Source organism: Leptopilina boulardi, unplaced genomic scaffold (assembly GCF_019393585.1).
Source record: "Leptopilina boulardi isolate dan_hultmark-lab unplaced genomic scaffold, ZJU_Lbou_2.1 LbouV2_324, whole genome shotgun sequence".
In the NCBI taxonomy this organism is placed as follows: Eukaryota; Metazoa; Arthropoda; class Insecta; order Hymenoptera; family Figitidae; genus Leptopilina; species Leptopilina boulardi.
This window is the reverse complement of record NW_026137890.1, coordinates 3151890-3176376: the sequence shown is the minus strand read 5'-3', so window position 1 is coordinate 3176376 and position 24487 is coordinate 3151890. Positions and strand designations below refer to the sequence as shown.

At 31.9% G+C, this 24487-nt stretch overlaps 3 protein-coding genes across 4 annotated transcripts in view; 1 reads left to right on the top strand and 2 right to left on the bottom strand.

The window, feature by feature from the left end:
• Positions 1 to 24487, top strand: part of LOC127284405 (uncharacterized) — an 80966-nt gene that overhangs the window by 13335 nt on the left and 43144 nt on the right. For both annotated transcript variants that reach the window (XR_007843477.1, XM_051309815.1), the window contains exons 2-4: positions 21220 to 21423; positions 21497 to 21758; positions 21830 to 21952. Coding sequence is in view for 1 of the 2 variants with exons in the window: in XM_051309815.1 (XP_051165772.1) it covers positions 21233 to 21423; positions 21497 to 21758; positions 21830 to 21952 (576 nt within the window). In the remaining variant the exon portion in view is untranslated. The remainder of the gene's footprint in view (positions 1 to 21219; positions 21424 to 21496; positions 21759 to 21829; positions 21953 to 24487) is intronic.
• LOC127284401 (uncharacterized) lies at positions 15777 to 16424 on the bottom strand. The gene has a single exon (XM_051309804.1). The coding sequence runs from the start codon at positions 16422 to 16424 to the stop codon at positions 15777 to 15779; it is 648 nt and encodes a 215-aa protein (XP_051165761.1).
• Positions 16486 to 17799, bottom strand: LOC127284400 (zinc finger MYM-type protein 5-like). Its single transcript, XM_051309803.1, has one exon. It carries the CDS (start codon positions 17797 to 17799, stop codon positions 16486 to 16488), a length of 1314 nt encoding a protein of 437 aa, XP_051165760.1.

Genomic DNA, 24487 nt, shown 5'->3' with positions numbered 1-24487 from the left:
CAAATAAAGATTTGGACAATCTAAGATTCGGTGAATTTGAAATTCTAACATTTAAAAATTCGAAGCTCTTAAAATTCGGTTAAATTAGAATTCTTCTAAATAAAAAGATGTGTAAAGAGAAATTTTGTAAAACAAAAATGTAGTACCTCAAATTTCTGTAATGTAAAAAATCGTTTTAAAATGAATTTTGTCAAAAAAATATGTGTAATAGAAGTCTTTAAAATAAAAATTGTAACTAATGATTTTTATGGAATAATCATGCTCCCTATAGGGTTCAAAGTGTACACTTTTTTTTGTTTTGACTATCCTAATGGAAATAGTTTAATAAGTATATGAGGCATTCTATCTCAAACCGTTCCACCTTCGAAAGACGATCGCTAGCAGAGCGTTTTTAAGTTAATTTTTCTATATAAAAGAGAAATGATTTATATAATGTTACACAGTATTTCGAAAGAGAATTTTAACGACTTTTCGATTGGTCTTAACATTTTTCTTAAGGTAGTATTACACTTTTCAAGCAGTAAAAAACGGGTTTAGAAAAAAATTTTTTTCTCGCTTCTTAATTTATTTAAAGGAACAAATTTTTTTTTTATAACATTATATGGCATTAAAACTTTTATAATAAATAAAATAAAATTTTTTTATTATCTCTCTTTGGTCACTAGAGGGCCTTAATCGAGTTTTTCTCGAAACGTTGTTTTTGAAACTGGCGGACAGCATAACTCGAGTTCTAATGAACCAATTTTTTTGAAAAAAATATCATTTTTTTCGTAATTAAATTCTTTAAGCATCCCCCCTAAATCCAATTATCTATTTCTTTTTGGATTTTAGCTACAATCCAAAAACTAACCAAAAAAGACCTAATTTTTGACATTTTTTTTTAAATCGCTGCCATTTCGTTAATTTTCAATATTTTTTATCGGGGTTAGGGGGGATGCTTAATGACATGTCTCAGCTTCAAAACGGTTTTTTGTTTTTTCAGATCTGATGTCCCTGAGAGGCTGTAGCCTGTCCGCCGATTGCCCAAATTTTTTTTTTGCCTTGACTTTAAGGCCCTCTAGTGACCAAAGAGAGATAATAAAAAAATTTTATTTTATTTATTATAAAAGTTTTAATGCCATATAATGTTATAAAAAAAAATTTGTTCCTTTAAATAAATTAAGAAGCGAGAAAAAAATTTTTTTTCTAAACCCGTTTTTTACTGCTTGAAAAGTGTAATACTACCTTAATTTCACACAATTTCATAAAGAAATTCCGTTTTGAAATATTAACCTCTTGATATCTCAAAACACACTTTCTTAAATTTTTTTGTAACTTACGTAAAAATAAAGTTTCGTTTTTCTAGTTTCCCATAAGTTCGGAAGTTAATGTTGAATATTAGAAATTTAAATTAAAATCAGAGTGCGCATGCGAGTAACCGGAAGTTGGTAACTGAGATTTGGCTTTATGGTGGGAGAGAGTCCCTTGGGGACAGATTCGTTAGAGAGCTTGCTCTGGATAGACGTTTGATTGTGTGTAGGACGAGCTGGAGATTGTTTATGAAAATCGTTTTTGACGGTTGTGCCGCGCAGTGATGATATTGTTGGATAGTAGAGAAACTGTAGTGAAGGTATTCGAAGGGTCTGGGTAGACGAAGTGTTTGTAGGGCCAATTCCGATTGTAAACGACCGCATGTCTGTAAAACCTAACAATTTATTATTATTACTATTTTACATTGTAATATTCTTTTAAATAAAGAATTGTTTTCAAAATTAAATTAAAATACAACAAATTCAGAAGTGGGATACATGCTGGATAGTGGTGAAATGTTGAGTGATGAGCGACAAAAATATGTCAATGTGGAGGAAAAGTGACTTTCTTGTGATTGTGCATGGTTAAGAATGCTAGATAAATTCGAAAAGTTTGTGAAATCAGCCTTGGCCGAGCATTGGAAGGTTTGAACCAAACAATTACAGCACAAAATGGTCGGAATAGAGGGCCGTCGTCCACCATGTTTGCTGATCCAAGTCGATTAGTGAGAGATTTCCACGGCACGGAAACACCCGAACAAGCCCGACCGTGGCTTAACGAATACGAAAATATAGCGCGGATTCACGAATGGACTGATACAATAATATTGAGTGTAGCAAAAGCGCAAATGAAAGGGGCGGCTTGAAAGTGGTTGATGTCAAAAACTACAGTGATACAAGATTTCGGAACTTTTAGAAGATCGTTTGACAACACTTTTCTTTTTAAAAGAACTGTGAGTGATAAATCAAAGGTTATGACAGCTCGTGAACAAAATATTCGAGAAACAGTTCAAGAGTACGTATTAGACAAAATTTGGTTATGTTCGGGACTTAATTTGACGGCGGACGAAATCCGAGATGAAGTCGCTGCTGGTTTGTGGTCCAAAGACGCAGCGAATTACCTTTTGGTCAGAGAACTCCAATCATCTGATGATATATTGAAGGAAATTTTACACTATGAGCAACTAGAAAATACGAGGCAACAACGAATAAACGAAAAGAGAGGAAATGTACCAGTACATAAACCATCGAATGGAGGATTACCAGTGGGTGTCACACCGAGTTTCAATAAAGGCTCTTCAGGTGGCGCGTCAACAGGATCAGCTGAACCTGATAAGTCTTTTCAAGGAGCGCCGGTAAGAAAATGTTTTAAATGTGATTCGACAGAGCATTTGGCTCGTAATTGTAATAACCCGCGGAAAGAAATAAAATGTTTTAAATGTAATAGTATAGGGCATATTGCTTCACGTTGTTTTTCAAATAAAGTCGCGTCAAATGTTTCCGAGAGAAATATTAAATCGGAAGAAATAAATATCGTTCAAACAAATTTAAATGTAGAAAATAAAGATAAATTTATCAAATAAATTTTAGTAGGAGAATCAAAATTAATTGCACAAATTGATATGGGTGCAACAGTCTGTACGATTCGGGCTTCTGCAGTACTGAATGAAAATTTTGAGATACAAAAGATAAAAACAGTTTTAGGTGGCTTTGGTAGCAGTGAAGTAAAATCGCCGGGAATTATTAAAGAAAAGATTTATTTTGATGATTTATTACCGAAAGAAATGACGTTTCGAGTTGTGCCAGATACTGCACAAAAATATGATGTGATTTTAGGACAGCCCTTTACTGAGGCATTAGATGTAGGTTACACACGAAATGGACACAAATTGGCGAAGGTGTTTATTCGATTGAAAATGCGAAAAGGTTTCAGAAGCGCGAGAGTAATATAAATCCGGACGAAGTAAAAATCGATGAACAAGTAAGTTCTAAACAGAAATATGAATTATTAAATTTATTAGATTCATATCGAGATTGTATTGCGTTTGACATTTTTGAGATTGGCTGTACAAATAAGATAGAAATGAACATTAAATTAAAGGATAACGCGATTCCTTTTAGAACAAAACCTTGCCGATTAAATCCTGACGATCGCACAGATTTAGACGAATTAATAACAAAATATAAAGCAGCTGGCATTATTAAAGAAACGAACTCTGAATACGCTAGTCCAGTTTTTGTTATAAGAAAAAAAGATGGAACGCTGTGAATGGTAATAGACTTTCGAAGACTTAACGCGCTTACGGTACCATATAACTTTCCGATTCCAAATTTTGAAGAGTTATTAGAAAATTTAAACGGGGCTACGATTTTTATAACTTTAGATCTAGCGTTAGGATATCTTCAAATGCCCTTAGAGGAGACATATAAAGATAAAACAGCTTTTATTACAGAGACACAAACAGGTGAATTTCAGCGCGCAATGTTTGGTCTGGCAAATGCCCCAATGTACTTTGCCAAGCTAGATGGCAGGGAATAGCTTTTGCATTTTTTGACGACATATGTATTTACGCTAAAATTGGGACGGATTGATGAAAAATTTTAAGATTGTTCTTGACTTATTGAGACAAGCTGGACTGACTTTGAATTTGCCGAAATGCTCTTTTGGCATGCGTAAGGTTAAATATTGGGGGGGGAGGGCAAAATTCAACCAGGTGAGCGAAAAATAGCAGCTATCGAAAATTTCCCGAAACCGAAATCACAGCACGAAATTCGAAGATTTATTGGGTTACCAAGTTTCTTTAGAAAATTTATTGTAAATTTTTCAAAAATTGCTGCTCCTATTACAATGCTTTTAAGAAAAGGAGAACCGTTCGTTTGGGGAGAAAAACAAGACAAAGCTTCCCAGTAAAAAAGGATTTTTTGAGATAGCAGTTCGGACAATAGAGCAAGCCGTTTGCTTAATTGTCCGAACTGCTATCTCAAAAAATCCTTTTTTACTGGGTTTTGAAGAGTTGAAAGAAAAGCTAACTAGCAAACCGGTACTAACACTTTATAACCGGAAAGCAGCGCGTACGGAGCTACATACTGATGCATCATCTTTAGGGTTAGGCGCAATGTTAATGCAAGCCGATGCGGAGGATGACCATCTAAAATTAGTTTATGCAATTAGTAGTCGGACAAACGAAAGCGAAGAAAAATACCATTCGAGCCGTTTAGAGCATCTCGCGATATCTTGGTCTTTGGGTCGTTTGAGAAACTACTTGATCGGACTCAAATTCACGATAATAACGGATTGCCAAAGCTTAGTCAATTTAAACACGTGGAAAACAACGAATCTACAAGTAACACGTTGGATAGGTGAAATTAGCGAGTTTAAATTCGAAATAAAGCACAGAAAAGGAGATAGTATGGGTCATGTTGACGCACTATCTCGAGCACCGATTGAGAAAGAATCAGGGATAAAATCAGGAGAAATTTTAGCGATAACGACTAGAGAGGACGAATTGTGAATGTTTCAGAGATCAGATCAAAAGATAAACAAATTAATTGAAATTTTGCGAAAACCTGAATCGATGCGAACGCCTAATGAGAAAAGTAGAGTAAAAGAATTTTTTTTAATCTAAGGACTATTGTACAAAAGAATTGTAACGGAAAAGAGTCAGAAGGACCTTTAGTATGTACCGGACAAAATGCGAAAAGCTATAGCAATCAGATACCACGATCTTTATCCACATAAAATAAGACTTTTTATATATACATATCGGAGTGGTTTACAATTTACTAGTAAAAATTGTGTACACTTGACTACAACTACACATATTAGCATTATTACCTTAGTATTACACTTTTTACAAGTATTACATACTACTACCAAAATATTACTGTATTACAAAGTATTACACATATATTACTGAGTATTACCCTTTATTACAAAAAATATTTCACGTCAAATAGCACTTTCTTATACGTAAAACTTTCAATAAAATTATTATTTAAGAGCAAAACTTTAAAATCAGAAACAGAGAAATAAATAATTAAATATTTTTAAATATTAGAGTAAGTGCATCAATTACGGCGCGTTCATAAAAAAATAACTATCATTACTATTATATTTAATATAACAGTTGCAAAATGATTAAAAAAATTATTTTAATCTTTTTTTGATACAATTACTAATGAAGATGCACATTTAAACAATTATTAATTAAATTATTTGAGATCAAATTTTTTCCCTCGCCGTAATTGAAACATTTTTAATATTTCCATTGGCTCTAATTTCGGCGGGCAAAGTATCTTCAAAATACATGTAATTTTGGTCACCGAAATTGATACACCGAAACTTATGCAAACGCGCCACAATAGGAAATTACGGTATTAGTTTTAATTTCTCATATTTATTTAAATAATCGATTTTTATAAAGTTGAACATTTTTTTAACTTCTAAATAACATAACCTTTTAGTTTAATAAGTCTTAAATTGAGTTTATACAATAGAAATGTCGAATTTTCTTTTTCAAAGGTGTATTGACTCGAATCGCGCCGCAATTAGTGCATTTACCCTACTTATAAAAGAAAATAATAATTTTCTCTTTTTTAAAACGTAAATAACTATTATTTCAAATGTTTGGAAATTTCTTTTAAAGAACACGATAAATATAACTTATTTGTTTTGATTTTTGGACGAGGAACTGAACAAATATAATTTTCTGTATTATAATATCCGTGAGCATCCATGTTTATAACGTTTAATATTTGGTTTTTGCTATCTTAAACCACGAACACAAACTACTTAAGCCTCGTGCATTTTGTTTCGGTGTAATTATAGGAGCAGATATCTTATTGAAGACTGGATTCAGTGCAATGATTGTCACCTTTGGCTCCATGAAAATTGCACTGAATTTAATGATAAATGTTCGAAATGTGGTAAAAATTTGATAAAGCGAAAAGCTCAGGGCCGGATTTATATGTAAGCAAAATAAGCAGTTGCTTAGGGCCCCGGCTTGTCGGGGGCCCCCAAATTTTTTTTCAAGTAAATGTTTTTTAATAAAAATTAATAAATGTTTATAAACAAATTATTATTCTAACGAAATTAAAATACATATTATGTATTCCATGCCAAAGTGAAAGTCCATCTGCAACTGCATCCACGAATTTTTTTGAGATTTTTTTTCAATTAGAACTGATTGAGACTAACTTCCATGAATTTTTTCAAATTTTTTTAGCAAGTTGTTTTCGAGTTATGGAATTCTGAACTTTGGAGAATTTTCATGACTTTTAATTTTTGAATGCTCATAACTTCCTTAAAAATGCATCAATTTTAAAAGTTTTTTTTTCAAAATGTGTGTTTTTAAACGTACTTTTCAAAAAATATCGAATTTTTTTTAAACGATATTACTATCAAATTTTTGAGTTTTAATGATAAATTTTTTTTTTAAATTTGAAAAAATCGATCAGTACGTCAAATGAGAAAAATGACTTTTTATCATTAATCTAAAAGATTTAATAGTAATATCGTTTAAAAAAAATCGATTTTTTTAAAAGTACGTTTAAAAACACACACTGCAGCTAGACTATTCAAAAAGCTTTTTGTTGAATTAATGTTCCAGAAATGGGAATATTCTTTGCTCATGCCTGTCCAATCCATTCGAAAACTGTATTGTCAATGTCAGCTGTCTCAAGTTTAGGAAATTTTCTTTTCATGTCTGTATTGACATTTTTTTTAAATTCCTCACAAATATTTTTTTTGTCCTTTAAAATTTCACTAATTTGTGTTTTTCCGACACTGAACTGTTTTGCTGCATCACGAACACTTAATTTTTCTTTTTCGCAGACCTTTATTATGTCAAATTTTTCTTTTAAACTTAATCGTTTCCTCTTTTGCGACATTTTATTTACACGATTGATACTATCACACACTTCTTAAACTTGTTACTTCAGCAGCGAACGAATATAAACTGAGTATTATTGTCGCATATTAGTCATTACAAGGATTACTTTTGTTTTAATTGATAAACTTTAGAATTGAAAACATCAATAACCGGTCAAGTGTCCGTTCTTTTGCAAATTTAAGTGTCCGTTAAGAGAGGTGTCCTCTTTTGGGAGGGTCCGCTATTGAGAGGTTTTTATCTCATATAAAACAATTTAATTTTGCCGGGACTTTCAAATTTCGTCCGTTAAAGGAGGTATCCGCTAAGAGAGGTTTCACTGTATTTTGAAAAAAAGACATTTAAAAGTGATGCCATATCCCCCGTACATTCCGGGAGAGATGGCCAAACGCGTTTTTTAAAAAATATTAATTTTAAGATTGTTTACATTTAAAAAATTTCTTATTTCTATTATTATTTGTAAGTTAAATGTTCAATGTTTAATTATCAATAAAAGTTAATCAATGTCTTTTTATTTTTACAGACCATTAAAAAAACTATAGCCAACTCCCCCGGACTTACCCTATTATTTTATTTTTCACTAATATTATTATTATAAAAGTATGTTCAAGCGAAATTTTTCACACGAAAAATTTAAGATCATGTTTATGTATTTGTTTATAAAAATAACGGTTTTTTATAAACTAATTAAATTTTTTTAAATTTGGGCCCGATTTTTTTTATTTTTACACTCATGGAAATATTACGAAAATTTTGTAATAAGTTTTGGAGTGGGCTTGATGATCCTTTTGTTTATATAATTTTTTTAAAAAAAATTTTACTTTTTTTTCTTTATTTTCCAAAATAAAATGTATTTTATTTTGCTTTTCTATCAGTTTACTAAAAGATCCTAGTGCCCAAAACACTTTTCCTTTTGAAAAAGAAAAAAAAAATTGTTTTTCAAACAAATTATATAAACAAAATGATCATCAGCACGGAGAGAAAAATCAAGTTGTGTTTACTGGATACTCTAAAGTTTAGATAAAGTAAACTATACCAAAGTTAGGGCTATGCATGACTCAAGTACACTGAGAAAAATGTTTTGTCAGAGTAACCGAAATTTGGTTGGGCCAACAAAAAAATTTTATTGGTATTTAAGCAACCAAACTATTTGTTTGAGTCAACCAAAAAGTTTGGTTGAGTGTTTGTTTTGTAAAATTAAAAATTTTATTCTACCTTATTTCTTTTCTTTTTATCTTTTTTATTTATTTCATTATTTATTTATTATCAATTTAACATTGAATTTATATTTATCCAATTGAAATATTTGTGGACTTTGAAAAATCTCATCTCCGCCTGGGATCGAACATCTGTTTTAAAACTGAAGATCGGGAGCTCTGACCACTGGACTACCCATCCTTGTGAGAGATTTAAACTAAGTGTTATCTTAAGCTGTGAGCAGCCCCTGAAGAAATCCTTAGCCGAATTATCTCAATACGGCGAAGGACTACTCCCGAAAAAACTCTATCAGACCAAATTGAAATCACTTTTTACGATATAAGTTTCCCCGAAACAATTCTAATTTCCAGATTTTCCTTCAACCTAACCTTAGTGGTTACCCCCCCAATCAGATGTCATAACTGCCAGAGATACAGACACTTTCTCAACCAATGCAGATCCTCTCACCCCACATGTGAAGGCTGTGCAGAGCCACACCATATCAAAGGTTGCATGAACAAATTAAGACCCTCTCTCTGTTCTAATTGCCATGGTAAACACATGGCTTCTGCTAGAGAATGCCCTTACTTTAAATACGAATACAATATCATGAAATTCAGACTACTCAATAATGCTTCTTACTTGGAGGCGGAAGCTCTGCTACTGAGGGAGGGCATTCCTCGTCCGGAATACGAGTTGATCTGGGAGGGTGACGTGGAACAAGCTGCTCATTTAGCGGGATCTGATCAACGTTATTTGGGTAATGACTTAGACGATTCAGAGAGCAACAATTTCAAAAATTAGAATAACAATTTTAAACTTTGACCTTCCGTATATATAAATATAATTTATTTAAACATATTAAAGACTCAATTTATTAGTATACTTTTTATTATAATATTCGACTGACTCTCACGCTCAATTTAACCAAAGACTCTTGAATAAGTAATTAAATAGATAATAAACCTATTAATAATATACCTTCAGAATTAATAATATATACGAACTTCGACAGACTGAACCAACTAGATCTAGAGTGACACCATCAACGAAAACACGAGAATAGTTAAGGACCTTATTATTAACATTTTTAACATACCTGCTAGCAGCATCCACAATTAAGGCATCAAATTATTGTTTTCCGACATGGGTACTCTCAACAGATCAATGACCCTTATTCTGTGGAACGCAAGAAGCATTCTACCAAAGAGGGCTGAACTCGAGATTCTCATGTGGAAGAACAATCCAGATATAGTGTGTCTTACAGAAACATGGCTTACACAAAGACACACATTTGAGATTCCTGGATACATAACGGTCAGGAAAGACCGTCCAGATGGCAGAGGCGGTGGTGTTGTATTCCTAATTCGCAAAAAACTTGATTTTCAAATCTTACAGACTACGCATAATAATTCTTACAATTCACATATTGACATAGTGGCTTTATCCCTCAAAACTTTGTTCGGAAACACTCAAATCATTTGCACATAGGTTCCTCCAGGAGGCGATGTCCCTACACAATTATGGGAAGAAATATTTGAAAACCTCCCTCCTGCTTCCAATCACATATTCTGTGGTGACTTTAATGCCCACCACACCTGCTGGGGGGACAACCACTCGAACCTGAGAGGCTCATCACTATTAATATTTGTCATGTGCAACGACCTCTTTCCAATGAATGTTACCTATCCAACAAGACAGAAATATGACAATTTCACGGGCAATAATCTGGATCTCTTTTTCTGCTCGTCCTCAATTTTGCAAAAAAAAAACACACTGATTTAGAAAATTCTGTGAAGACACCTCCCCGTCGCGCGGTACTCAAATTATATGGAAAACCATTAAAGCCTTATCTTCTCGCACAAAACTCAACTAACTTTACAACCGACCCAACTAATATACATATGACAACATTCAAGGAAGAACTAATTAAAGAGGACCTTCCCTCCAGGATATTCCCATCCTACCTCCTTCTCGTACATTTTCAGAGGAATTCCTCCCCTCCTCAAGAAATGAATTCGAGGCGGCCCTATCCTCCTGTAAAACAAACTCCGCCTCTGGAATTGACAGAATAACTGGAGAGGTAATTAGAGGATTAGGTCCTATCTCCTTAGAATTTTTATTGATACTGTTTAACTGAATGTTTTTAAGATCATCCTTCCCGAGCGACTGGCAGGAGACAATGGTCATTCCCATACCAAAACCCGGAGGCAAAGGTCTTCGACCTATAGCCCTTACTTCTGTGTTCTACAAGCTATTCGAACGGATGGTTCGAGACTGGAGCATCGATTTGAGAGCTTTCGCTCCATCCCCAAATATCAATTTGGTTTCAGGAGAGAAAGATCCTCGATGGATTGCGTTTCCACTCTGGTGGCTGACATAATGAATGGCTTTGCCGAATCTACTCACACATTGGCTATTTCTATTGATATAAAAGGCGCTTTCAACAATGTGAGACCAGCGATATTGAATAGACACCTGATCAACTTAAATATACATCCAAATATAGTTAATTTTATTACTTTTTTAACCTCTAAAAGGTGGATCTCCTTTTCCAATGGTCCTGACAGGAAACTCTGTGGAGTTGGTGTGCCACAAGGAGGAGTCCTCTCCCCTCTTCTTTTTAATATCTACTTAAGAAATATAGGAAAAATCCTACCTGTTAACTTTAAATATGTTATGTATGCCGATGACCTCCTCTTATATGTCAGGTTTTCGGACCTTGATTCAATCTTTGAGGAGGTCACAGCAGTTCTGCGCATTCTCAAAACTTGGCTTGCAGAATTGGGGCTCGATGTTGCCCCACATAAGACCAAATGTTGTGTTTTTTCCAGATCCAGAATTAACTTCGACGATCTGGAAATCCATTTGCGGGACACCTGGATTAAATGCGAAAAGACCCTAAAACTGCTCGGCATTACAATAGACAGAAAACTAACTTGGCTGCCACACATAAGATATATTGCTGATAAGGCAATTAGAGCTCTGAGTATAGTGAAAATTATAGCAAAGGTCACCTGGGGAACTTCCCCTCTACTCACACTTATGGTACATAAAGGACTTATCCGTTCCATCTTGGATTGGGGTTCTCCTCTTTTTGCAGATTCCCTTAGAATCACGTTAGGACTTATGAAAACCACCCCTACGAATATCCTACTTGCGGAAGCTGGCGAAATTCCCCTAGCAATGCGCAGAATCAATTTATCAAACTCCTTCATAATACGTAATATTAAATGGAAAGACAACCCTCTCATTCCAAAACTAGAATTAGAATTAGAATTTAGAATTAGAATTTCTTTATTTTGTCCCAGGAAAACCATGAGAACAACAATCAAATATACAGAAAATAAGAAAAACAAAAATAATAACAATTATAAATAAAAGATAATATCATTCGCAACATACTTTGAATAAATTTATCGCAATAGCAAATTATAAAATATGTATATAAATTTGAAAAAATTTCTAATCATCACGCGCAAACAAATAATTATGCAATTTGATTTTAAAAGTCGACGTACATTTAATTGAAATTATAGAGCTGGGAAGAGAGTTCCACAGAGATGTCGCAGTAATTATAAAAGAGTTTTTATATTGTTCAGTTTTACAAGGAGGAGCCCTGAGAATATTAGGACACCTCAACGCTCGAGAAGTAATTTCATCCCTGAAAGTAAATTTTTCATAAAGATATAAAGGTTTTTTAGTATTTAAAATGACATGTGTTAAACATCCAATAAACCAGTGCCGTCTTTTACGAACACTCAGCCATCCAAGTTTTCGACGATATGGCGTTACATGTACATCCATACTTAAGTTGAAAATAAATCGAATACAAGAATTGAGTAGCTTTTCTAGTTTATAATTTAATTCATCAGTTAAATCATTGTAGACAGCACAGCAGTAATCGAAATGAGGAAAGATTAAGGACGTTACAATCTTTATTTTTATTTCTGTAGTGAGGGCATTTCTATTTGCTTTAAATTGCGATAAACTAGCATAAGTGTTTTTACAAATTTTACCAACTTGCTTGTCCCAAGAAAGAGTTGGTCTATAGATAACACCCAAGTTTCTAACAGAATCAACAAAAGGAATAGTAATGTTATCAATCTCAATCGGGGGGTAATTACATTCATTGACATTATTTATGTACCAAGTAGATCCAAATATCATAGAATAGGTCTTGTTAAGATTTATTTTAAGAATATTGGTCTCAGCCCAATTTAATACAGACTGAACATCTTCCTTTAGTAATGATAAATTATGTTTTAAGTCTTTCAGACTAGAATGCATATAAATCTGCAAATCATCCACAAAGTACATATGCTTACAATATTTGAGGACACTACTTAATTCATTTGTGAATAATAAAAATAAAAGTGGTCCTAGCACTGATCCCTGAGGAACTCCAGTTCCAATATCAGCCCACTCAGAAATTTCTCCTTTAGCTCCAACAACAGCCTGCATCCTACCTGAGAGATATGAAGCAAACCATTTTAAAACAGAGCACGATAATCCAATAGATTTAAGTTTCGTTAGCAAAATGGTATGAGGAACCATATCAAAAGCTTTACTAAAATCAAAGAAAACAATTATAGTTACTTTTCGCTCATCAATTGCTTTACATATATCATCATTTACTTTTATTAAAAGAGTTTGAGTACTAAAGCCCTTTCTATAGCCAGACTGATAAGGACTCAGGATATTATTAAATTCAATAAACTCAATAAACTGAAAATAAACAATTTTTTCAAGGACCTTTGACAAGCAACTAAGTAAAGCTATCGGACGGTAATCCGCAGGCTGTTGCGGCACACTTACTTTAGAAACCGGCTTGATAAGAACTCTCTTCCATTCATCAGGAAAGGTTGATGTTTGCAAAGATAAATTAAAAAGATCAAGCACGTAAGGAAACAACACCGGCATGGCTTTCATGACAGCACTTATGGATAAACCATCAAATCCCTGTGCCTCTGTTTTAATACTTCTTAGAGCTTTCATTAACATAGATGGACATATATCCTTAAAGAAAAAAAGAGTGTCATCAAACTCATCATCACAAAAAAAGTTTGAAAGAAACAAAGGCTTAATATTAAAAGACGAATTTCCACAAACAGATATAAAGTAATCATTAATTAAATTAACATCAAAATTAAGTGGAGAATCATCCATTTTTCTCTTTGCAAGGCCAATGCGTCTAAGCTCACTCCAAAGTCTACCCGAATCAGTAATTAATCTCAGCCTACCGGCATTGTACTCATCACGCGCTTTTCTAATTGAAAATTTAACAATATTTCTAAGTGTTTTAAACTTATTTCGCAATGAATCAGTACCAACTCTCTTCCAAGCTCTAAAAACAGAATCTCTTTGCCGTATCATATCTCGAATGTCATCATTCATCCAAGGACATACATTCCGTCGCATTACACAGGTGCGTAGTGGAGCATGTTCATCAAGTGCCTTAATGATAGCATTACAAATAAAAGACTGCTTAAAATCAATAGAATGAGAAAGATAAAGATTGGACCAGTTTACAGAATTAAGAGTTGACAAGAAAGAAGTATCATCAATCCCAGAAATGTTTCGAAAAGTTTTAGCAGAACATGTTGTTTGTTTAAATGTCCATTTATAAGATATTGAAATAAGCTCATGTCCCGCTACAAAAGGTACATGGGATTGAGATACAGCAATCAATTTATCTTTATCATCTACCACACACAAATCAATCCAAGATTCAGAATTAGTCGTATGGTGAGTTGAATCGTAAGGCACAATAAATAAATTAAATGACTCAAAAAAATCTCTGATATAATTTGACTCAATTGATATCCCATTAAGATTATAGTTAAAATCACCACATATTACAACATTATCATACAGATTAAAAAATTTTTTAAAATGATACTCAAAATCATCCAGACTTTCTCCTACTATTGTTATTAACTACTATTGTTGAGAGGTAAACTCTCTGATTGATCCTCTGCATCAATCTATGTTGAGGATCGACCTATCTCTGATTTTAAAAAAGAGATTTTAATACCTGACATGAAAGTCTGGTTATTAAGACTTTGGCCCTACTCCATACAAGTTAGTGACAATCCCTATTTCCGCAACGTAAGCTATGAAACCATCAGACCCTGGTTCAAGAATATTACGCGACCCAGACGGGAAATTGTAATCATCAACAGACTTAGATCAACTCACATAGCGACAGCTGACCACCTCAGTAGATTTTATTAAGATGCGGCACTGGATTGTGGGTGTGGGTCAGCTTGGAGGAGCTTGGATCACATACTTTTCGACTGCCCCTTTCTTGAGCAAGCAAGACCGGATCTAATAAGGTATTTGAAGAAAAAATTTCCTGGAGTTGAACCGAGAGAGATCTCTTTGGAGGTTCTTCTATACTGTCCTGATGAGGAGCTAGTCAGGGAGTTGGGAGGCTTTATGGTCCTTGGTGGAGTTAATATTTAGTAGGAGTTAATGCCGGGGTCTCCCGCTCCCTCCCCTTCTTCGGACCGTTCATGCAAAATCTACAAGATCACTTGCTATGAATCAACCCAGGCCCGGCTTTAGGTGAAATTGCGCCCGGGGCGAATATGAAATGAGCGCCCTTTTATTATATATTGTGATACATTATATTATATATTATAATATACAAGAATCATAATATATTTGATACTTTTTTAAAAAATTAAAAATAAGATAACAGTAATAATAAATAATAAATTTATTACAATTCGTAAACTATTATATAATTACAAAAAATTTTGTAACGATATCTTTAAACGTTTTTAATGAAATTTTAACATTATTACAATAGCATTATAAACACAGCTTTTTAATATAGTTATATTAATTTTTCAGAATTAAATGAAATTGACTTTTCGTGCTTTGGCTTGTGCAAATTTTTCAATACTTTTAGATAAATCGAGCTGACTACCTATTTCATTTTCGATCGACAACAATGCCAATGAATTAAGTCTATCTTGACACATAGTTGACCTTAGGAACGACTTAATTAATTTTAATTTTGAAAAACTCCGTTCTCCACTAGTAACAGTTACTGGCAAAGTCAACAATATGCGAAGCGAAACCCAAATATTTGGAAAGATATCAATTATATTACTTTCAACAATGAATCGAAGAACTTCCAAAGGACGTTTGATTGATATAGATTTTATGTACTGAAATTGTTTTAACTCTTCATACAATTCCAGTCCGTTGATATCCGAGTCCGCGTCAACAGTGAGGAAGGTGCTTAACTCCTGACATTTGGATAACAAAATGACATCGTTTTCAGCAAAATCTTGAGATGATTGCCCTTGTGAATTACATGAAAAATCATACAAAAATCCCCAAAGATTTTCATGTGTCTTTAATTGCTGAAACCTTTCGTTCATAGAAGTTAAAGCTGTGTCGACCAAAACAAAAAAAAATCTCTTCGGAATTGTTCTTCTGGTGTAGTGTTTGCAGACTCATCTTGACTTTCGTAATCGAACATTCTTTTCTTTTTCCTTTTGCGAGTTGAAGTAACAAAGAATGGATCAGCACCAAGATTTTCAGCAAGTTCTTTAGCAGATTTTAAAGAAGATTCAAAACCTACATTTCTATAGACAGAAAGAAATTCGGTGAATTTTTTTATCCACTGTGTGGCAGCAGCGATGTCCATGCTTTGACTTTGCAAACTCTTGCTGACGATATTAGCTTGAAACAAAATATCATACCAAATGACTAAGGACATAAGAAATTCAAAGCGCATCATTTCGTTAGCTAAACATTTAGCTTCATGTTGTACAGCGGGATCTCTCGAATCAGAATTATATATTTCCATTAACGCGTTATAAACTTCCTTCGTTTGACACTTGATGGCTTTGACGGTATCCAATCTGCTTTCCCAACGAGTAGTGCACAACGGTTTAACAGTGAGATTTTGGACATGACTTTTTAGAATATCCCATCTTTGCGTTGAAGCTGAGAATAGGACATAAATGCGTTGAAGTACGCCAAAAAGTGTAATGCAGATTCTCGATGAGGAAGCAGCATCCGCGATCATTAAATTCTCGCAATGACACCCACATGGATTAAATGATGCTCTAGGATTCAATTCAAGAACCCTAGCTTGAACGCCCATGTTTTTTCCCTTCATGTTGGAACCATTGTCCTCGTAAATCTTCAATTCTTATATTATTTTCCTCGAGAGTTTTGAGTAAAAGATTTGTAAGTCCTTCGCCAGTTGATGTGGGAGCAATTTTGAACCCCAAAAAGTGCTCTTTGATTTCGACATTATTACCGTCAATTTCCACAAATCTCACAGTGAATGACATTTGCTCAGTATGGCTGTTATCAGGAGTACAATCAAGAATAATAGAATAATATCGTGCATTTTTGAATCTTTTCAATATTTCTTCTAAAACGTCCTTTGTCAAAAGATCAATTAATTCATTTTGAATATTTTTTCCGCAATAATGATCTTTTATTTCTTCCTTCGAAATTCTTCTCAAATGTTCTCGCATGATATCGTCAAACTTCCCGAGTAATTCTACTAATCCAAGAAAATTTCCATTATTTTTTGCATAAAGTTTGTCAGATGAGCCACGAAAAGCCAGATTGTGTTGAGCAAGATACATAGTTATCATCATGAGGCGTTCTAAAACAAGTTTCCAATGCTGAATTTCGTCGTTTAATAATTTTTGATGTTCTTTGTCTATTCCTTGATTCAAGGTAAGTTTGGATTTACACTCGAACCAGTTTTTAATCGCATTTATATGATCAACAGATTTCTCATGTTCTCGCAAACGCACGTGAATATGTTTCCAATCTTGCAAACCAGTTGTTGACAATGACGACAAACCCTCGACAGAAAAAAGTTTACAACAAAAACAATAAACCTTATTAGCACTTTCAGAATAAACAAGCCAACTTCTTTTAATTTCTTCGCCATTATCTAATTTTCTGACACAAAGATTCATAGAAAAATGTCGCTTTTGAGCATCTACTGGGAATTGCATAACCTTAATTTCTGGTGGCCCTTGAATAACAACTGCATCAATGATTTGAGAATGCAGATTCTTTGTCCAGTAAGCAAGATCAGTAAATACTTCAACTTCATTACATAATTTATCTTTTTCTAGAAGAATTTGTTTGTCCACTATTTTATCAATAGAACGAGACCGCTTTTCAATATTTTCTTCCTGAATTCCTCGACTCTCTGTACTTAAAATTGAATTTAAGTCTCCAGAATCCGTAGATACATCAGACAGAGACAAACATGCTTGTTGATGTTCTGTAGCATTCGAATCTTCACTTTTATTATTGGGCAACAAAAATTTGTCAAGATTGTGTGACAGCTTTTTTATTTCCGATTCCTTTTCAGCTTTTTTCTTTCTATTTGCCGCACCACAAAGTTTTTTCGAAACACTTTTCTCCATTGTTCGAGTTTATTTTTGCATTACACATAAAACCTACAAAATAGAAATGACACTTATACTGAAAGAAAAAGAATTGGAAATTTGTGTTTGAATTTGGAATAAGGTAGGTATAACATAATCACCGTCTATCCAAAACAATGCGCACGTGACAATTATTTCTATGAAGGCAATATTTATCAAAATAATTAATTAAAAAAATGTATGTCATTTATAAAATGAATAATTAATAATAAAATTTCCAATGTCTTTGGTATTTTTAACTTCAGTACACAAAGCAAACATTGCCTTGTATGTATTGTTTTGGTTAGAAGGCAAATATTGCATTTTTCCAAAAAATATTTACAATTCTTATTTCGTTATAGAAAAAATTTCCCGAAAAGCACCTCTCGAAATATCCGATTCAACATTCAATGTATTTTCCGCGCAATAGTGAAGTATTCGTTTAATTATTCTAATTTGACATTATAACAACAATGAGGTTAAGTAGATTTTGACACATTTCCAGGGAACAGTAGCGCAAGCAGTGGAGAAACATATAATCTAACAAAAAAACGCGCCAAGTTTAACTGAATAAACTTTTATATACATTTTCAAAAAAAATTGAGATTTCGTAATATTAAAATGTATGTGACGGTTGCTGGCTTCGCTCTTTGACAATCTACTCTACCTAATCTCTGGGCAGTGAAACTCTACTTATTAAAGTCTCAATGAAATTACACACATAGATGACAATATAATTTTGAACTCGGACACATTTCTGACATCTACAGCGACTGAACTTACTGGACTGCCCATCTTTCCTTCCCTGCACTTTTACGATATTACAAATGAAGGGTAACACTGATCTGACAACTCTGACCAATGTGAACTCACGTAATGTTCAACCGATATAGACCATAATGCCTCGCTAGGATCTCGGAGACATTCTACTCTATTCTGTTCTTTTCCTTCATGTTTGTTGTTCTGACAGTTGGCTGTGCCTGAAGTCATTTAAGAAGAAGAAGAAGAAGAGCTGAGAACGAATAAAATTATTTGGTTGTCTCAACCAAATTTTGGTTAGGACAACAAACGATCATTTGGTTTTTTAGACCAAACTATTTTATTGTGTTAACCTAATTATTTTGTTGTCGTAACCGAATTTTAGTTGGAATTTAAAAATGTTCAACCAAATAATTTTGTTGGCTTAACCAAATTTATGGTTGAGATAACTCTACGACTTTGTTTCAGCTAACCAAAATTTGGTTACAAGATCCAAAATTGCCTAATTAAACAATTTTGTTGCAAACACTAAATTTTTTTCTCAGTGTAGTTTTAACTTTGGTCTGCAGTAGATTCAACATTGGGCAATGTAGATTCTACTGCAGACCCAAGTTAAAACTACTTGAGTCTCGCGTAGCGCTAACTTTGGTATAGTTTACGTATACAGTGGTGTCTCCGTATCGTGCATCTTCTAACCACTGCGTGAAATTATTTTATAAAACAAAATAAAAAAATCGGGCCCAAATTTAAAAAAATTTAATTTGTTTATAAAAAATCGTTATTTATAGAGTAAGGATTTTCCCCAATTCGATTCTTGGAAGGAATAAAATAACAAAAAATGCATGTTATTAATGTTGTTTATTGCCACAAAACAAAAAACTATGTTTCGATGACTTGGTTTGTCATCATCTTCAGGCTAAATCAATAATTAGTTAAACAATTACATCTTAGCGTTAGAAAATTTTATTTTACTCAAACTAAGCTGGCACGTCAGGTATATAGACAGTGTATTTTTAAAAAAATAGAAAAAATTATATTTTTAAAAATTCATAACTCGAAAATTTGAGCACTTATGCATGCATTGAAATCGTCTTCACACGTGACTGCAAAGTGCAAACGAAATGCATGCATTATGACCATCACTGCGTGCCCCGCACGTGACGTGCGGAACATGCGGCGCACGATTGTTATCTGGGTATTTTTTTAGAAAATATTTATTCCTGTATAGGTTGTGGTTTCTTTCATAATGAAAACTATGAAATTAGTCTGTGACGTAAACTGGATGGATTAGGATTGAACTTCATGCTTCGTTTCAAATTTTTCAAAAACACACATTTTAAATCACGTTTATTCAAAAATCCTCAAAGATGTCCATAATAAAATACAGGGAATTGGAAATTAGAAAAATGAAGCTTTATTTTCACGTAAGTTTTAAGAAAATTTAAGTGGGGGTGTTTTGAGATATCAAGAGGTTAATATTTCAAAACGGAATTTCTTCATGAAATTGTGGGAAATTAAGAAAAATGTTAATACCAATCGAAAGGTCGTTAAATTCTCTTTCGAAATACTGTGTAACATTATATAAGTCACTTCTATTTTATATAGAAAAATTAACTTAAAAACGCCCTGGAGACAATCAAGTATTACGTAAGCATCTAAGGGGTCCAAATCCCTTGAAAATATGCTTACGTAATACTTGAATGGCCTCTCTGCTAGCGTTCGTCTTTTGAAGGTGGAACGGTTTGAGATAGAATGCCTCATCTATTTAAATTTACCAATTAAATTTTATTATCTATAGAGTGTTCAAGAATAGTATTAACAATCTGACAGTTTTACTGTTCGAAATTTGTTGATTTTAATAATACGTGTATTAAGGGGTTACACCACTTTGAAATTTAAAAAGAATCAAAAAATTTTTTTTTTCTTAAAGTACAACTTATAGGCATATAAATGATATGCTATATGGACCCTTCGTAGCTGATTAGAGGTAATTTTTAATTTAATCATTGTTAATCAGGACCAAACTGTTAAGAAAACTTTAAACACGTTTTTCTCAAAACTACATTTGAAAAATCGGTGGACACTCTAGCTGCCACAAATTTCAATCGATCCTCTTAATTTTTTTTATTTTCTTTGTGATATAATAATCTAGCGAAATACGTACGGATTTTTTGAAATATTAATATTTAATTTTTTTAGACAACTTTAAGTAACAAAATTTAGGCAAAAATAAGCATCGATGCCATTTTGCGAAAAATGCATTTTTCTTAAAACGGATACGTATTTCGCTAGATTTTAAGCTGCAGAAACTAATACTTTTTTTATTTTGATCTAGCTCAAATCTGGACCGAGGTATAGTGCCCACCGCACGGCGATACATTTTTGAAGCACTTCGTCATATCATCTGTCAGACCGACAGTTTTGAAAAAAACAATAATAAATATTTTTTTTCCAGTTCAAGAGTAGTATAATACCCTTCTGTATTTTAATTTTCTTAAAAAATTTCTATTCTTCAATAAAAATTGTTGAAAAAGCGTATTTTTTGGTCGGGTTAAAGTGGTATAACCCCTTAATTAGTTTAATTAAAATATTAAATGAATAAAAAATAAAGCCAGATTGATATTTTTTGCGTGTACTTTTAATTATTTAATCTCAATATAGGTACAATAATACAATGAAAGTGAAAAGGTGTAAATCCTTATCACCTGAACCATCAAGTAGTACAAATACTAAACGTGCTAAACGAGATGAAGATGATGTAGAATCTGGACGCTCAATTAAACCTAGTTTATTACATCTTTCTGATGATGTTTTGCTCATGATTATTAAATCTCTTGATCCTTTTGATGTAATGAGTTTAAGCAAGTAGGTTAACATATTTTAAAATGTATTAATTGCAAATTTAAATTGTATTATTTAAATTGTATTAATTTTTTAGATGTTGTCATCGATTGGATCAAGTCACACAAGACAGAACTTTGTGGTCTGTTATGGATTATCGATCAAAGTCAATGTCCATGGTTGAATTAGAAAAATATATCAAATTTTTTCAACCATCTGTAAAAACTTTTGCTATACGAGGAAATTCGGAAGCAAAGCGTTATTCTGAATTTACTAAACACTTTCTTACGACGATTATGAAAAATTGCACCCAACTTAAGGAATTATTAATAGAGGATTATTATATCAATGGAACAGAAGTAAGAATATAATTTATTATAATTGTCATATTTTAAGAAATATTTTTATTTAAACATCTGTTCTATTTCAGATACAAATTTTAGATTTACCATCGAGTCTTGAAAAATTATCTTTAAAAGGTTGCGATTTGTTACAAATGGAATTAAAGCAATCTTACTTTTTTGGAGTACATGAACATATGCCTCATCTCACGGTGAGTAAAATATCCATTTTTTAAAACTTTTTTCTTGTTTTCATTATCCATGTCAATGTTCATTATTTTATTTATTAATATATTACAAATTTAGTTTAATCAAATGTGTAATATTTTTTATATTTATTTCTTGTCTTTCTTATTTAATAATTTGCTATTCTGAATATTTCAAATCATCACAATTTTTGTTATTATAAATAATGTATTGTAAAAAATCAAGCTATTAATAAAAATTATAAGATTTTTTAAGTTTGGTTCGACCTTTTTTGGAAATTATAATTTAAGAAGCGATATCAAGATTTTGAAAATCATTTTACAAAGGTTTTTATGTAGAATCTGAATGTAAAAAAAATGCTATTTAATATTATGAATAATTTTCTTATATGTAAATTCTAGAATTTATGTTTACTGTTAATTTTAACATTGAAGTATATCATTTCATTTAAATTAAAATTCATTGATTTATTATTTTAATTTAATAATAATTATTTTATAATTATTTACGTTTATCAATATTTTTATAATTAAATTTTTTTCTTTAAACTCAACAAAAAATTAACGAAAACGTAATATATTAATTTATTTTAATATTTAAAACAATTGTATTAAATAATTTGCTTTAGGGTCAGTAGGGGTAAATGGGGACAAGAGGTGTTGTGGCTTAATTTACAGTTTTAAAATTAACCCCTTGACTGTGAGGTACGTCTATACACATACTTACAAAAAACTTAAAAAAAATAACAGATATACATCACACTGACGTTATTTAAGGGGTTAGTACCACATCTTTTTTCAAGAAAATCGATTTTCTAAAAACTGCATATTCTTGTAGTAGATATATGTAGAAATGCTATGGAAACTCTTATTTTGGTTGAAAACTTCAGTAACATATCGAAAAATGAGGTACAATGTAAAAGTCACGCGCTCATGGAGCTTACTCTTTGCGAGTACAATGTATGCTTTTATAAATATATACCTATATAAATATAAATATATATCAAATTACATATATGTATATGGGGCATTCTATTTTAAAATTATACCCATAGTAAACAATTGACAATATAAGACATTTTTTAAATAATTATTTCTCCCATTTAATTAAATCAAATTACTTTTGCAATGAGTGGTTTCGAAAGAGAAATTTCTAAACTTTACAATTGTAAAAAAATTTTTCAAAAAAACATTTAAATAGTATAAAAAATTTAGTTTGAAGGTTAAACTTGTAAATATCTCAAAACACGTTGTCTCCGATTTTGACAAAATCTATGTCAAAAGAAAGCTTAAATATTCTATTTTTTATTTCCGTAAAGTTTATAATGGACATTTTCGAGAATTTCCAGAAATTAATTAAAATTCTCAGACGTTTCGGAGGTTAAAAAGGATTGAAATTTGTATGAATGGAGAACCATTTCTTTAAGAGCGGATTTTGTTTTTTAAATTTAATTTCCATTAACCTTACATTATTACATCACTTGACATTAGAGAAAAAAAATATTGTAAACAATAAATATATTGATCTTTAGCTATTTGCAATTAAAAATTTTTCAAATTTAAAAAAATTATTAAGATTAAAATTGAAGTTTTAAAATTTATTTATTTAAAAATTTCGTAAAAACAAATGCCGCTGTATTTGAACAGAGGTTCTCTATTCATGCAAATTTCAACCCTTTTCAACCTTAGAACGTCTGAGAATTTTAATTAATTTCTCGAAATCCTCGAAAATGTCCATTATAAACTTTACGGAAATAAAAAATAGAATATTTAAGCTTTCTTTTGACACAGATTTTGTCAAAATCGGAGACAACGTGTTTTGAGATATTTACAAGTTTAACCTTCAAACTAAATTTTTTATGCTAATTAAACGTTTTTTTAAAAAATTTTTTTTACAATAATAAAGTTTAGAAATTTCTCTTTCGAAACCACTCATTGCAAAAGTAATTTGATTTAATTAAATGGGAGAAATAATTATTTAAAAAATGTCTTATATTGTCAATTGTTTACTAGGGGTATAATTTTAAAATAGAATGCCCCATATAAATATGTATATAAAAGCATATATAAGAGATTCTTTTTCAATCGCCCCAGCCCAAAAAGTCAATGTTCTAGGATTGGCTTCATACTTTGGTAAATTGTTGTCCTATATGATATAATAAATTCCTAAAATATAAACTCATTAAAAAAATATTCGTAGAAAGTAGAGGGGGTTGAAGTTTTGACGTTAAGGGTAACATTGTCATTTTTAAATCCGTATAACTATAACAAAACTTAATGGATTTTAATTTATCTATAATGAATTTTAATGCATTTTTCACGTACTTTTCAAAAATGTATACAAAATTAAAAAAAAAAATTTTTACCCCTTTTTTTCAAAATCAACCCTTATTTTTCGATTTTCACCCCTTCGGGTATTTTTTTTTTTTATTTTCATTGGAAAGCTGAGGTTTTTTCCCATGAGCTATGTAAATATGAAAATGGGACAACAATAATTTTGTGAGAAACAGAATATTAATGTAGGCGGTGCCGATAAGGGTG

Coding starts and splice junctions, on each gene's coding strand:
- LOC127284400 (XM_051309803.1), bottom strand. CDS start 17,799: ATGGAGAAAAGTGTTTCGAAAAAACTTTGTGGTGCGGCAAATAGAAAG.
- LOC127284401 (XM_051309804.1), bottom strand. CDS start 16,424: ATGATCGCGGATGCTGCTTCCTCATCGAGAATCTGCATTACACTTTTT.